Source organism: Mustela nivalis, assembly GCF_964662115.1.
Source record: "Mustela nivalis genome assembly, chromosome: 15".
NCBI classification, from domain to species: Eukaryota; Metazoa; Chordata; class Mammalia; order Carnivora; family Mustelidae; genus Mustela; species Mustela nivalis.
Window position 1 is genome coordinate 77403609 of NC_139034.1, and position 15998 is coordinate 77419606.

General features: G+C 53.3%; 1 protein-coding gene across 1 annotated transcript in view; it reads right to left on the bottom strand.

The window, feature by feature from the left end:
* SLC15A1 (solute carrier family 15 member 1) overlaps positions 1-15272 on the bottom strand; it is a 49720-nt gene extending 34448 nt beyond the window's left edge. Inside the window, exons 1-2 of the mRNA XM_082700902.1 lie at positions 15165-15272; positions 232-248 (exon numbers count right to left, since the gene is read on the bottom strand). Of these exons, the coding sequence (XP_082557028.1) occupies positions 232-248; positions 15165-15168 (21 nt within the window). The 5' untranslated portion in view covers positions 15169-15272. The remainder of the gene's footprint in view (positions 1-231; positions 249-15164) is intronic.
* Positions 15273-15998: the final 726 nt, after the last annotated feature.

The following is a 15998-nucleotide window of genomic DNA, read 5'->3' on the forward strand; positions in this document are numbered from 1 at the left end:
CAACAGTGAAATACAGCATCTAGTTTTCTCATTCGTTTGAGAGGGACTAGACATTAGCATTTCCTCAAGAGAAGAAATTTCACACACAAACTCAAGACTGTTCCCACACCGATTCATGCAGATGACAGACATCTGAGAAGTGAAGGGAGCACAGCTGTGAACTTACACGAGCAGAATGGACTGGAATTTGCCAAATGAAGCTATGCAGAGAAGAAGAAAAAGGATACTCACCCGACACTTGGACATCCCTGAAAGAAAACCAAAACACCACTATTAGGTAATTAAAATATTTTTGCTAAGGCCGCGCTCAGACTCTGACTTCTCAGGCTGACAGATGTGCTATCCAGACCCTTCCAGCTCTCTCTGGCGAGTGGGGCCTGGCATCGGATTTTCTTTTAATTAGCTCTGCAGGCCATTCTCGTTGTGGTCAGACTTGAAAGTCAGAGGCTTCGAGAATGGTGCCAAAGCCATTTCCTCCTTGAAACACTTCAGAGGCTGCTCATTGGCCACAGGATGAAATCCAAACCTTTTTCCATGCCTTTCATGATCTCACGCGGTCAGTGGGGTTTGGTGGGGATTCAGGGAGGGAAATATGAAATGCCACGGGGGCCTAACACAGCGAGGATCCGACCAGCTTTCCCCTTAGCTGTGACGGCCTTCCTTCTAGCCCCTTCCGCACGCAGACAGGCCTCCTGCCCTTCTCAGCTCTGTTTGCTGAGCACGTGGGGCGCCCGCCCAGAGTCCTTAATGCACAAGACCGAATGTAACTCCTGGGTCAGCCCTGGCCCCTTCCTATCCTTACCGTCCACCTGGCCACAGAGGACCTTCACAGAGCCCTGTCTGCCTCCCTGGGCTCCCAGAGCTCAGTGGTTTACATCTTTGGCTCCTCTCTAGGGGTATCCACCTCCCCACCCCCGATGTCTTTTCTAGTGCCCACCACAGAGCAGGGCCTTATTGTCAGAAGAAGAAATTGGAAGAGCAGGAAGGGAAAAAAACGTGAGCTTCCAAGTGAGCCAGTGCAAACCCAGCGTTGTTGACTCGACCTTCTAGATCCTAGGCGTACCCATCATGCCCACCGGCCCAGCCCCTGCTCTGGTCTCGCCTGAAATTTGATGACAGCTGTCCCATACCCTGTCTCAAGGCAGCTCCCTGCCCCAGAGCAAGGTCCTGTAGCTACCCGTGCCTGTCACAGAGACCCTCCCTGGATCCTAGAATCCTTTGTTTCGGGGGACGCTTGAGCGCTCCCTGCCTCTGTTACTCATCAGTGACCCCATGGAAGGGTCCTCAAACTTCGGTGGGCCCCAGAACCACCGGGGGGCCTGTGAGAGCAGGTTGCTGAATCCCACACTCTCAGCAGATGACTCTGAGGTAGGGGGGACGGGCCCTGGAGTCTGCATGTGTCACAAGTCCCACAGGGGATGTCCCCGCTGGTTCAGAGACACCCCCCACGCTGGAGAACCACCCACAGGCTGCGATGTTGCCTGACTGATGCGCAGAAGTCGGCTTTATTACCTCCCCCGCCCCGAGCCCACAGAGACACCCCGAGCCTGCCGCCCCGAGCAGGAAGCCAATACGGAAGCTGGCCTGTCGCCTCACATTCTCGTTTTGGGCCCGCCCTGAGCCCCAGCCCACATGAAACAAAACCGCAACTCTGCCTGAGGAACCCTGCGCTTGGCCCAGACCCCGGCGGTGGTCTGGGCCCCCAGCCACCCCCCTCGTGGGCCGGGGCCTGGTTCCTGATTCTGGTCGCGCTGCGCTGTGGGCACCGGCACTTCCCCAGCTCTGCGTGGCCCCTGGCCTCACGTCACAAGGTCTTGCTTTTGCCCTCTCGAGAACAGTGGTGCTCCTTCAGTCCCTGTCCTAAGGCGAGGAAGAACTTGTCCTGGGCTCCTGAGGCGCTAGGCCTCACTCCTGCCATTTATAAGTTCTGGAAGGAGATTCTTCAACATGGAGAGCCTGGTTGTCTCCCCAGTCAGACTTCCTTGTGGGCAGGAGCCACTTGAAGCGGTGGCAGGTGAAGTGTGTGAACTTGAGGGGGACATGTGGCTGACTCACACTCGTGTGGCTTTCCAGCTGTGATCGGGGACGAGCCCAGCTTCCTTCCAGATAGCCCTCTTGTCAGAGGCAGACAATACCATGGCCCTCACAGGACCGGTGTAACAGTTCCGAGTGTGAAGCCCCCAGCCCAGGCCTGGTGCCTCACTCAGGAAGATGCTGCTACCTCAGAGTCCTCAGCGCCCCACAGGTTGGAAATCGAGTGTTTGTTGAATGAGTAAGTTTTCCAGAGGCTCAGTCATATCTGTCATGGCGTCCCACGTTCGGATCCTGGCTCCCGCCTCCTTCTGCCTGTGAGGCCGCCCCACTGCATGTCGTCCCTGCGATCCCCACAGGGTTTGGCCAGTGAGGAGCCCTGGTGGGTGAGCAGAGGGGTCAGGTGTTCCTTTCCCTGCCTCCTCCCCAGAAATCACCTCAGACAGCTGCACCCTCAAGACACAGTTGCGGCTCCTCTGAAGTAGGCCTTCCTCACACAGCCCTCTTTCCAGGCTCTGGTCACAGATTTGAACCACTTCCTGGGGGTGGTCACTGAGACCAGCACTCCAGGCACCTGCATGGACATCAGTGGCTCCCTGCACCCCTCCCCCAGTCTTTTCCAAAATGTGTGTCTGTGTGTCTGTGTGTCTGTGTCTATGTGTGTGTGCACGCGCATGCGAATAATCACTCCTATTCCGAGTGTGCCTTCTGTGTCCGCATGGGACCAGGACTGTGGCAGGCCACAAGCCAGTTTCGTCGCCAGCCCGGGGACTGCTGCTCACCAGTGGAATAGAAGACCCAGTGGAATAAGCCAGTGGAATAAAAGACGCGCTTCTGAACAAATGCCCGCAGACGAGGCCGGCTTCGCTGTGGCAGAGCCCTGTCTTCTAGAGGAAACCGCAGGTGCGCTGCCTGCTTTTGCTCCCATAACGTGCTTTCACTACTGTCTCCCCACAGACCGGACGGAGCAAGCTGAGCACCCCTGCCCCGGGTTCAGACAGGTCCTTGCCCTAGGCCTTGACAGAAAAGCAGGAGGGAGGCCCAAAGACCCAAACCCAACAGAGACAGCCTGGAGCTTCCCCGCAATTGTTCCTTCCCCGTGGTTTCTCAGGACACGGTAGCGCCTGTAATTTTTTTTTCAAGATTTATCTATTTTATTTTAGAGAGAGTGAGAGATAATGAGGGTAGGGGCAGAGGGAGAGAATCCTTACGCTGACTCCCCGTGGGACGTGGAGCCCGATGCGGGGCTCGATCCCACAACCCAGAGATCATGACATGAGCCAAAACCAAGTCGGATGCTTAATCAACTGAACCACCCAGGTGCCCCACGCCTATCATTTTTGGGTAAAAAATACTGCTTACCATTATTATTTGGTGAACAGTGGGCGCTAAAGATTTTGTCTACTTCAAACCTAACCAGTTATGGAAAAGAGAGCTTTGCTGTTGTTCCAGAAACCACCACACTCAGAACTACGAAATGGCAGGTGAAACCCCTAAGCTCACCCTGGTGAACACCTGAGGTTTCATACCCAGCCCTCACCCAGGAAGCTTGTTCTTTCCTGAAAGGTGCGCATTCCAAAGAGCAACTCTGATTATTAGGGGTCAGAGGTTGCCAACCTCTTCTGCTGCGGGATTCAGGGCTCTTGGTGGACGGACGGTGCAGTCAGCATTTCTTATCTCACATCCGTGTCAATAGGGTCACTCTCTGAGGAAGCTCAAGGGCGTGGATGGGGAGCCTTATCCGTCCGTATCTGGACAGTACATCTAATCAGCGAGTTTGAGTGGCCGGCGGTTCTGGCATCATGCGTGGGTCACTTGGATGTGACTGCTGATCGGAGTCAATAAAGCAGCTTAGAATCAGGCGTGCCAGGACCGGGCACAGAGTCCGCTCTAGCTCCTATTGTTATTCAAGGCTTAGCAGTGCTTTTGTCTTTCTTTTGGCCAAAGAATTTAATAAGATAAGTGTGCATTAGATGTTTCTGTGGTTACCGGCTTAGAGAGAGAGGAGGCAAAACCAAGAAAGACAGTCTACTAATAATTTCCCACTACCTAAGGAAAACTCTTCATTTCATTTCTTACTGTCTAACAAAGCAGGTTCCATATTTTGGACCATTTAGGGATGGAAATTCTAACTGTAACGGCTCATGTTCAGAAATTAAGAATTCTCTCAGCAACATGATGCGTGTGAAGAGAGCATTTCTAGGACTTGGACTTGGGAAGTTGGAAGGAATGAAGAAGCTGCCCCTGTCTGAGCAGCTCTTACCTTTGGGCAGAGAGGAAACTCCTCTCCACCACCCCCAAGAGCAAAATTGAGGGAGTAAGCTATGTATTGCATTTAGGAATGAAACTCCTGCATGGTGTGGCGGGCAGAACCAGTGGTCCACAAGATGTCTGTGTCCTGACCCTGGAGCTAGTGATGTGTCACCTTCCACGGCCAGGGGACTGTGCAGATGCGACTAAGTTAAAGACCGTGAGATGGGGAGTTTATCCTGGTTTATCTGGTGGTCTCGGTGTAATCCTATGGGTCCTTAAAAGAGTCAAAAGAGGAGATGTGAAGAAGGAAACAGAGGTCAGAGCGATGGTGAGTTTTAGAAGGTCAAGACGAGCCAAGGAATGAAGCTGGAAAAGAGAAGGAGCCAGATTCTCCCCCAGAGCCTCCAGAAGAAACACAGCCCTACGGACATCTAGATTTTAGCTCAGTGAGACCCATGCAGGCTTCTGACCTCCAGAACTGCGAGATAAGAAATCCGTGTCCTTTTTAAGTCACTAAGTTTGTGGTTGTGTGTGACAACGGCTAATAGGAAATAAATAAGGATTTGCCACAAGCTCTGTACATGGAGGTCTTTATCGCTCAATCCCTCACTGTTCACATAGAACTAAGACTCTAACCTCTAGCAAGTCTTATTTGCCTGCAAAGTGCTTTTTTTTTTTTTTTTTTTCAAATAATTCTTTCCCTTAGCTATGTTTTCTGTCTGGGGGTTCAGGAGTCCTGTCCCACGCCTGCTCAATGGGGTTTGGCGGCATCTTTCCTTGCTCTAAAGTCTGCAGGTCTACGTATAGACGATGCCGGCCATATAGACAATGCTGCCTTCCAGGTCTGCTGCAAAGAAGGAGGCGGTCTGAAAATGGCTTCGTAAACCGGGAGGAAAATGAGTTACGTTAATCAAGTCTGGATTCTTTTAGGTGGAAGGGCATGGGCCGTGGGGAGCGGGAGGGAAGCCTCCACTTGGGGACACCCCTCCTAATTCTGTGGCTTTATGGATTCAAAGCGGTCCACCTCTGGCCCGCCGTTCCGTCACCGAGAGATGCTGACGCCGCCTTTGCAAGCTGGTTGGTAAGATCAGATCTGCCGCAATGAAATGAACTTTGCTCTTTGCGGCATCCCGGAAAGACAGCTCGGTAGTGCAGATGGATGTGTGGCAGGGACTGATATAAGATGAAAATATGGGCAAGACCTTGTGATGGGGAACCCCTGGCAGGGCTGAGAAGGGCCCTGAAAGAAAGAGGCAGTCTTTATGACACCGTCCTGGGAGACGAGGCCACGGGGATTAGCAGGTTGGGGACAGGGGAAAGCCAGTCTTCTTAAACACAAGCCACAGGAACAACCACCGATTTTCAACTAAGCTGCTGTTTTGAACGGGCAGCACTACAACGTGCCATGTGCGTGTGGCTGTAGGGGTTTCGGGATGCTGTTCAATTCCCCGCTGCCGTGGTTCTCAAGTGCGATCTCTGGCCCGGCGGCAGCAGCTCCCGGGAGCCCGTCAGGGGTGCACACTCTCAGGCCCATCCAATCCGAACATCCCCGGGGGAGGCCCCACCGGCTGCATGGGATCAGGCCCGCCGTGGTCTGGGAGCCCCTCATTGCTCCAGAGCGATGCTGGGGAGCAGGCGAGGAAGGGGTCCGGTGTGAAGGTATGTGGCGGCTCGGGACCAGGCGATCGGCTCCTCTGATGTGATTCTGGCTGTGAGGAGCCAGAATCATCCTGCCTTGTCTGATGATGCCTTGTCCCAACCTTCCCCGTCTCCCTTCCACCCCAGCGGACCTGAGCGTCCTCAGACGGAGCGATTCAGGATGGCTCTCTGGTGCCTGTAAGGTCAGACCTGCCGCCCGGCACAGCACAACCAGCCTCCAGCATCCGACCTCCAGCTTCCCCCGCCCCACCCGTCAGGCTGCACCACTTCCATTCTCTCTCCGCACCAGGATCCTTCAGAGCCTCTGCTGCCATGAGGGCCGTTAGCACCTCGCCCCGCCCCTTGGCCTCCCAGATACTCTCTCTTCCTTTTAGATTTCTCTTTTCTTCAACAAAGATTTTATTTATTTTATCTGAGAGGGGGGGGGGGCAAGCACAAGCAAAAGGCAGGGGAAGAGGGAGAGGGAGAAGCAGAGCAGGAAGTCTGTGCCGGGCTCGACCCCAGGACCTGAGCCAAAGGCAGACGCTTAACCTACTGAGCCACCCAGGTACCCCCTTTTAGATTTCTCTAGTCTTTTTACAACTGCCCTGGCAGAGCGCCGTTGTTCTGACTTCTGAACCGACAGAAGTCCCAGAGCCTCACATACCAGAGGCTCTCTCCCCGCCTTTCCGGTGTGGAAATCAAGTGTGCACCACTTCAAAAAGAGCCCAGCAGGGTGTAGGCTCAGGGTCACTGCGGTGGACCTAAGTCGAGGTGACAGGAGGCATGGGGGCTGGGGGCAGGCAGGAAAGGGCTGAGTGCCTTGTGTGGCACACTTGGTTTGTTTTTTCCAAAAATTGATCAACTTTGATTAAGAAGAAGCACTCTTCTTTTCTGAAATGGGCTAGTCCCGGACTGTGGTCAGGTGAGCTTTAGGACAAGTGTTGTGCCTGTCGTCCGGGCCCTGGCTTCTGGAATGATCCATCTTGAGGTTGTTTCTTGCCCGACTTGATCATTATTTTTCTTACTTGGCTCTGTCGCCGCATTTCCCACCCCGAGGGCCCCTCTGCTCCATCCGGCATTTGTGTGCCCGTGAGAGGACCGTGATGCTTGAAGCCGGAGGCTGCCCCGGGAGGCAGGGCTGGGCTGGACTGTGGCTTGGGTCCAACAAGAAAAGGTGTCCCTGGGTGGAGCACGGCCGCATTCCAGCCCCAAAGGACCTCACACAGGGTACTGCCTGCACGTCGATGGCCAGGTCCTGTCCATCTTTCTGTTCTGTTCTTGTTGTTGTTTTTAGTAGAAAGACTCTTTTCCACAAATACGGTCTTCCCCACTATCTTTCCTCTGCTCCGTCAGCAAACGACTACTCCACCAGGACACACGGATGTCTGGTTTCCAGAATGCCAGTTCAACCAAGGTATCCCCGCGAAAAGCAAATGAGTTATCGGTCCTTTGAGAACTAGGAACGTCAACTAAACCTGAATTCAATGAAGCTAAACATGGGGAAACCAGGCTGATGGGAGCATATAGGTCTCATTAAGTGACGTTGGCACGGTGTCACAGCGGGGACCAGCTCAGTCGGGGGGCGCTGGTGTCCCTGTTTCCATACAGGCCACACAGGCCAGAGGCATGATGAGCCCAGCTGGTGAGAAGACAGGAGCAGAGTCCAGAACTGCTTAGCTGTATGTGGTTCACAACTGTGTCGCCCCCTTGTGGCAGGAGCAGGACTGCAGGACTCCCTGGTGATGCTGAGCAGCCCTGCCTCACCCTCGAGTCGTCCTGGGCGTGGCTGACCGCCAAGCCTCCACCACCTCGTCCCTCAGCCTGCGGGTCCCACGGTGGGATCAGAGGGAGGCAGCCCTGGGTCTGCGCATTAGCTTGCCGGGGCTGCGGTGGCAATGAGCTACAAACGGAATGGCTTCACACGACGGAGACATGTCCTCCCACAGTCAGGAGGCAGGGGTCCGAGACCAATGTGTCAGCCGGGTGGCTCCTTCTGAGGCTGTGAGGGGAATCTGTCCCCGCCTCTCCCCAGCTTCTAGGGGTTACTGACCCTCTTAGACGTCCTCTGGCTCATGATAGCTCTACCCAGACCTCTGTTTCCATCCTCACACGGTCTTCTCCCTGCGTGTGTGTCTGCGTCCAAATGTCCCCTTGGTAGAAGGACACCGGCGGTATTGGACTGGGGCCCCCCTGGTACTCCAGGATGACCTCTCTGACCTAATTACCTCTGTGAAGGCCCCATTTCCAAATAGGGCCACACCCATCGCTGTAGGTTAGAGGCATCCTTTTACCTTTTAAAAAAGATTTCCACACGGGACTGTCTAAATTCATAGGCTTCAGAGGCCACAGTGGCCGCCTCTGGTGGTTTTATACATAACCCCTGTCTTTTAGCACGTAGGTTCCAGAATTACAGACATGCATCCCTGAGGGCTGTTCCCATTCTCCTTCCGAAAGAAATGACCGCTCCAGGCCCCAGGAGCCTCCTGACTTTTGACGGGTTCAAAGATTGTTTACTTCCCAGTTGAAGGAAAAGTTTCCCCAGGCAGGAGGGTGCCACAGGTTAATGTGTAGTAAGCTGTTACGCGAAACAGAAAGTGCCCAGGGCCAGGCCCAGGTTCTGCCTCAGGCGTGGGCAGGGGAGGTCACTCAGTTCCAGCAGGCTCTAGGCCGAAGCAAGAGTGGGAAGCACAGGAAGCAGCAGCAAACTGCCCAACAGGTAACAGAAACAAGTCCGCAGCATCAGCCCTGAAATACCGTGTGTCATCACAGGTGAGAACAATGCCAAAGGCATGAAAGTGTCACCAAATCAGAAGTAACCAACCTCCTGGTCTTTTGGGGGGTATGTTTTGGAAGCCATTCAGTTAGAGACCCTAAATTCCATTACTTATTTATTTGAGATCCTAAATCTTAGACACAAAGGTTTTGTTTGTTTGTTTGTTTTTTGTTTTTTTTCTCTTAGATGTTAGTTCATGACTGGAAAAAATGCTTATGATCACAGGAAGTGTGAAGTTAGGCTACAAAGTGATCTACAGCACCTCCATCCCCCACCCCCACCACGGTGATATTTAGGCTGTACATGGCTTCATCCCTATCATGAGATCATCTCTAAGAAATTTCTGGAATGGTAAAATATGTGCATTTTAAAGATTTATTCATTTATTAGAAAGAGAGAGATGAATGAGGGGAGAGGCAGAGGGAGAGAGAGAGAAGCAGACTCCCTACTGAGTGTGGAGCCCAATGATCTCACAACCCTGAGATCATGGCCTGAGCTGAAATCAAGAGTCAGAAGCTTAAATGACTGAGCCACCCACATGCCCCAATAAATGGCTGTTTAGAACAGACTAGCGCTATACTCCAAATCCACCTGTCTTGCTAGGAAAGATACTAGTCATTACATGTAGCATCTTAGCTGAAGATGGAGACCACAGTGGTGTCCTCTTTACACACAAAGAATACTTCCTGCCTAAAGTCATATATAACTGACATACATCTTTCAGAACAATATTTTATTAGTATATATTCTGGGTTGAATAGTGTCCCCCAACACTCATGTCCTTCCTCGAATCTCAGATTGTGACCTTCTTTGAAAACAAGAACTTTCCAGATGTAACGATTTGGGATGAGGTCGTGTTGGAAAAAGCTGGGTCCCTAACTCCACATGCTTGGTGTTCTTATGAGAAGACAGGCGTGTGAAGACAGAGCTTCACAGAGGGGAGGTGACATGAAGACACGTGGGGGGAAAATGGCCACGTAATGATGAAGACAGACTGGAGTGACCCATCTCTAAGCCAAGAATGCCAAGAACTGTGGACAACACCAAAGCTATGTGAAAGTCATGGAGTAGATTTTTTATAGCCTTCAGAGAGCACATGGCCTTGCAGACACTTTGAATTTGGATTTCCAGTCTCCAGAACTGTGAGACTACATTTCTGCTATTATTATTTTTAAAGATTTTATTTATTTATTTGACAGAGAGATAGAGAGTGTGCAAGTAGGCAGAGTGGCAGGCAGAAGGAGAGGGAGAAGCAGGCTGTCTGCCAAGCAGGGAGCCCCACACAAGGCTCAATCCCAGGACCTTGGGATCATGACCTGAGCTGAAGGCAGCTGCTTAACTGACTGAGCCACCCAGGCGCCCCACTTCTGCTGTTTTAAACAATTCAGTTTGTGATACTTTTGTTACAGCAGCCACAGGAAACTCATACACCGTGTGAGCTGACATGTTTTGATGAACTGAGGAAAAAGGTTTGCTCTTCCAAGAACATCCCAAACATCTCTACAAGTTCCCATGTCCTGCTAGAGCTTACAATAAAATCTTGAAGCAGAATGTAGAAGTTTCAAGACCTGGTCTGTGAGCTTTCAATGGGTCTTCTTATGTGAGTACATTCTGCGAATTTTCTAGTCTTAAGTCTGATTCTTGAACCAAGCTTTCCTTGGGGTATGTGCCCAGTTTCACATGTCCCCACACAACAACTGGATGGCTCTACACTCTCTCCAATGACAGGCTCCTTTCAGAAGCCCCGTGGGAGGACCTGGCTGGTGTCCAGGCTTAGAGGAACTAGGTCTTCCTCCTTCTCCAGAAAGTTTGTGGAAGATGCTATCCCTTCCCTTCAGGGCCACTTTCTAGCTGCTGAGACTGTCCTTTAACTCTGCACCACCTACAGATGGTAGCCGCACTTGTTCTGAGGCTTGGCAGCAAGTGGAGGTTCGGCAGCAAGCAGAGGCACGGGGGTGAGCAGATGCACAGCATGGTCCATCTGACCTGGCCCCCTTTGCAGCAACCCCATGAGATGACCCCTCTATCCAGGTGATACATTCCTGGGCTCTGAAACCAAGAGACGACATTACAAAACAGAGGTTCCCGAGTTTTTTATGTTGCAACTCAGGATTCTGAGTCAGTGGTTCTCACTCATTTGCAGATAATACTGCTCTTATTCTTTAACTATCATCACAGAAGAATGTGGAATGTTCCTCAGAGTCCACCCTTGTTTTTATATCCTTCATCAGCTCACCTGGGACACCCACCCACATTCTCTGCTGCCAGGGATAGGATCGAGATACCATTGGGTCAGAGAGCAGCCGCAGCACAGAGAGGTGTTAGCGGTGTGAGGGTGACCAGCTGAGTGACCCATGCCCTACCCCCAACCTGACCCCACCCTGGTTCCTGCCATGCACAACTCTACCCTGGAGAACAGACGATGGTCCCTCTTGCTAGTGAACGAGCCAGCTAAGGAATCCCTCATGGGCTCCTTGTTCTCCAGTAACTCAAAGGGCAGCAGGAAAAGTATTAATAAAAAAATCCAAATAAATCAAACATGGAATAATTCTACCCTGGGCATTCTGTAGAGGTGTGAAGGACTGGGTAAAAATTCAGCATGAAGATGGCGCACCCTCCAGCTTTGACGAGACACCATTAGCTGCTGCTGCTTTCACTGACTAGTAATGCCCCACAGTATGGAAAAATTTGTTTCTGGGCTTGTGTTCCTGCCCCCCAGGCTATGAGCTTCTTTAAGAAACTCATCAGGCGTCAATCAAGGATGCAGGTTCACCACCGGCCGCCTCCCCCGGCAGCCATTGGATTCATCCCTCCTGCTCTTCCCTACCCTACAGTCTTGGCCTGCGCAAGCTAATCTTCAAATTCTAGCTACCAATTTACTGCCAAGCCAGGGGCCAGGCTGCACTAGATCTTAGTGCCACGATCTCCGCTGCGGGGCACAGCAACGATGTCTGGGCATGAGTGCGGCCTGAGAAAAACAGAGCCTGTCAGTGAGAGTCATTCTGAGCAATGGTTCTCCTCGTGGGGTCTTGGGACCAGCAGCAGCAGGACATGGGAACTTGTAGAGATGCTGATCCTTGAGCGCTGCCCCAGAAGTGGACACTCAAGGGCTGGGGCTCGGCATCGTGGGGGAATTAGCCCTCACTCTGATGACTGTGATGTAGACTAAAGACTGAAGACCGCTGACCTCCAGACATGTCAGCCTGAAAGAACCCCGGGTCAGAAGTTCTCTCTTCCTGCTGTCTGAGGGGCCCATGATTCCCCCAAGGGTCTGATGCCCAGGGTCCCCTTCGAGAGAAACTCCAGCTTCTAGCTGGACACTTACAGCCCACAGCAGGTTGCCAGCCTCCCTCAGACTTCAGCACCGTTCTTTGGTTTACCCAAGACCTTCTAGAAAGAAGGAAGAATGTGGAAGAACTTTTAAGTGACCAGGTTTGCGGCACCTTCAAAACTAGTCCACCGGGGCGCCTGGTGGCTCAGTGGGTTAAAGCCTCTGCCTTCAGCTCCAGTCATGATCTCAGGGTCCTGGGATCGAGCCCCACATCGGGCTTTCTGCTGAACAGGGAGCCTGCTTCCTCTTCTCTCTCTCTCTCTGCCTGCCTCTCTGCCTACTTGTGATCTCTGTCTGTCAAATAAATAAATAAAATCTTAAAAAAAAAAAAAAACACAAAAAAACAAAGCAGTCCGCCATTTGATGCCTGGGCAGAAAGCTGACTGGAAAAGCTCATCAGAATCCCACAAGACCGGCAGGAGGCTGAGGGGTACGGGGGGACAGAACTATAACCAACCATTCTTCATTAAGTGAATGAATTCCTCAAAAATGGCCTGGAGGATCTGGCAGGAGCTTGGGTCATAGAACCTGAAGCCTCTTCACACTTCATTTTCTCAAAGTCAAATACGGGAAGTAGTTAGTTAAGAACAGCAACCTCAGCGCAGACTCCTGCTCAGCTCTGGGGACGGGAAGGATATGGGAAATCTTTAGCAGAAGCATCCCCAGCCCCACAAGGCCTCCCCTGAGAGGTTCTCCACCAGCCGGAAGCCTAACTCCCGAGACGGCTCTCGGAAGGCAGCCTCTTCTCCATCCCTGGCTCTGAGAAGCGCGCCCGGACTTTAAAGCACGAGTAGGCGAGCAATGGTTTGTGGCCCAAATGCAGCTCGCCACCTGCTTCTCCACGGCTCCCGAGCTAAGAATGGTTTCCATGTTTTTAAATGACTGAAGAACAATTTTCAAAAACTATCTCGTGACACACAAAGATTACAGAAAATTCCAATGTTCGTGCCCGTGAGTACCCGTTTTATTGGAACACAGCTCTGCCTGTGTGTTTATATATATCTCGCACTTTAAGGGCGGAATTGAGTGTCACCACAGAGACTGGCTACCTCCTAAAGCTGAAAACATTTACTATCTGGCCCTTCGCAGGAAAAGCTTGCCAACCCCTCTTGAAAGCAAAGGGTCTGCAGTCCATGATTGTAACTGGACTGCGGCCAGGCTTAGCTCTGCATTGAGATGCCCAAAGCGACTTTTCACCCACTTTATTCTTGTGGATCCTTGCCGCTGGGGTACTGAGTCTAACCAATGGTATAATTCTGACTCTCACTGCACCCCTCACTTTCCTACTTCATCCCAACTTCTGCTCCCCATTCCCGGGGTCAGCCAAAGAGCCTGGTGTGAAAACTAGTTCCAGTTTCACATGGGACAGAATCAGCTGGAAGCAAAGGTGTTTCTCAGCTCCGTTGCCTGGCTTCCCCCGCTCCATCCCCGGCCGCCCGACGGGTTCACCCAGCGTGCCAGGTGTTCCCTCTTCAGTCAGGAGGGGCCCTGAAGCAACTTCGGCACGATCTAAGTGCCAAAGATCTATTCTCACGAGGAGAGGTTACTGCTACCTTTTATTTAAAAATCTTTTGTTCTACTTTATTACCTAAACTTAGATATTGAAACTGTAGGACTTGAGTAAACATACAACTGGTGTGTGGGTATAATGCTACTCACATGCTACGCCAGTCTCAGTTGGAACAACAACAACAACAAAAAGCCACCACTGAAGGACCGGTTTGCAAACTGGAAAGAATCAATTCATTTAGGACGACACTTCAGAAGCTAACAGTGTTCATTCACCGATAACCAGGCTGCCCACAGCTAGCCTGATTGGAAGTATTTTAGAAAAGTCCAAACTTAGCACAGAGGCTTCTCAGGTATTTGTATCTAAAACTCAAATAACTACTCAGATCACCTCCCGGAGAAGTCACACGGAGTGACGAACAAATGACAGGGGGATGTAAGGATCCAGAACTCCAGCCCAGGAGTTTATCAGCTGGCGAAGCACATACCACTGACAGCCTCTCCCTCCCCAAGGGCGGCTGTAGCATAGGTGGCCACCACTAGAAGCCCCGAGTGTGAACCGGGACGCATCGTGGTACAGCGAGACATTTGAGCTTGTCACAGTGGTGTACCCCCTGGTTCCACACTCGTACACAGCCTGACACAACCACGGAGGTTGCTACCGATACTTCTAGTGGCTGAGGAAATCGAAGCCCCAAAAGTTTAATTTACTGACACCAAATCATAGAGGTAGCACGTGGTAGACGGGAACAGAATTGCGAGGTGGTCAAAGCCAGACCTGGTTCTCTCAGCCATGCAGCCACATTGCACCTCCCCTGGGTTCATCCGGGGCATGACTTTGGGGGAGTCCCTTGACCTGCTTTCTCCATTTTTAAGGGAAAAGAGGGCTGGGACGATGGGCTCTGCTCTCTGCTTCTGCCTCCTGCCCTGGGGTCTGCTCTGAAGCAGGCAGGATTACGATCTTTCCTCCAGGTGCTGCGGACCCTCCACGCCTGCGGGGACTAGCTACTCTCCTTGAGGGCCTTCTGCTGAAGCCTCAGGCCAGTGGCAAGATGGATAAGAAGGGCCAGCGAGGGCCCCCAGTTCCCCCTGGGGCCAGGCAGGGAGCTGCGGGGTCGCCTGGCCAGCCACGGGCAAGGGAGGTGCCAAGGCAGCCACTAAGCGCCCGCCCGCTAGTTAGAGGGTCTGGGGTCCTGCTATCACTGGCGCGACCCCGTCCAGTTTCAAGCCCAATCCCAGCCACAGGCTGAGAACACGGGGACCGGGATTCCCAGCAGGAGGCCGGGTCAAGGTGACGGTATCGATTCCTGCCACCTTTGAGTCTGGGCGCCTCGGGCTCTCCCGGTTTCGCGCAGAGACCGAGATCGGGGCCGGCGACTTGCCCGCAGCCCGAGGCACCCGGTTCTCCCGACCCCTGGTCGCTTCCCACCCCCGCGGCGTGCACCGGTCCGCGGCTCCAGGCCTCGCGGCTCCGCGCGCACGTCTGCCGGCCGCCGGCGACTGCGGGGACCCGCGTTGCAGCCGAGCCAGCCCCGCGGCGCCCCCGGTGCAGCGACCCCAGCGCGCAGCCCCCTTACCCCCCCCGCCCCGCTCCCCGGAGACCCCGCGCCTGGCCGCGCCACCTACCCATGGTGGCGGCTCCGAGGGCTCCGGCGCCGACTGGCGAGCGGGCAGTCCAGGAGAGAGGACTTTTTTTTTTTTTTTAAGGTGTCGCTCTTATAACTTTGTTTCCAGGCCCGGCCCAGCCACCTGTGCAGCTGGAGGTGTGCAGGCGGGGCGGCCGGGCTCCGCCCTCCGAGGCGGGGGCCCGCAGGGAGCAGAGGTGAGCGCCCCTGGAGCCCCAGCGAGGGGCCAGCCGGCAGGGGCCAGCCCGGGTCTTCCCCGTCCCGCCCCAGGCCCCTGGGGGCGGGCACAGCGCGGGTGACAGGAGCAGCGGCCAGAAACCCGGGCTAGGGACGCCCCAACGTGGGCGCCCAGCTGGCCCCCGGGAGGGCTTGTTCCCCGGCCTCCCCGCCGATTGCGGGCTCGGTAGGGCAGGGTGCGGCCTGAGAATCTGCATTTCTAACCGGTTCTAAGGGGATGCCCCTGCTGCTCCAGGGACCCCACGCTGGAAACCACTAGGCGGGGGAAACACCACTTCTGTGTGAGGAAGCAAAACTGGGCGCAACCCTGGTCCCTGGTCCGTGTGCGCGCGCGCGCGTGTGGGGCTTTACCTGGGGTGTGAACCCGGCAGAGTTTCTGGAAGACTCTACCTCACCTTCCTTTAAGAACAACGAGAACAAAAATGATAATGATAATAGGGCCACGATCTCCTGATCATTTCTGTTTCCTGGTCTGACTCCAGGGAAAGCGGGCTTGGGCTTTGCAAATACTGAGAGGAAACATGACAAGGGAAAATGAAGGGAGTTTCTGTTTTTTCAAATCATGGCGAAGTACACGGAAAACGTACACTGTCACGGC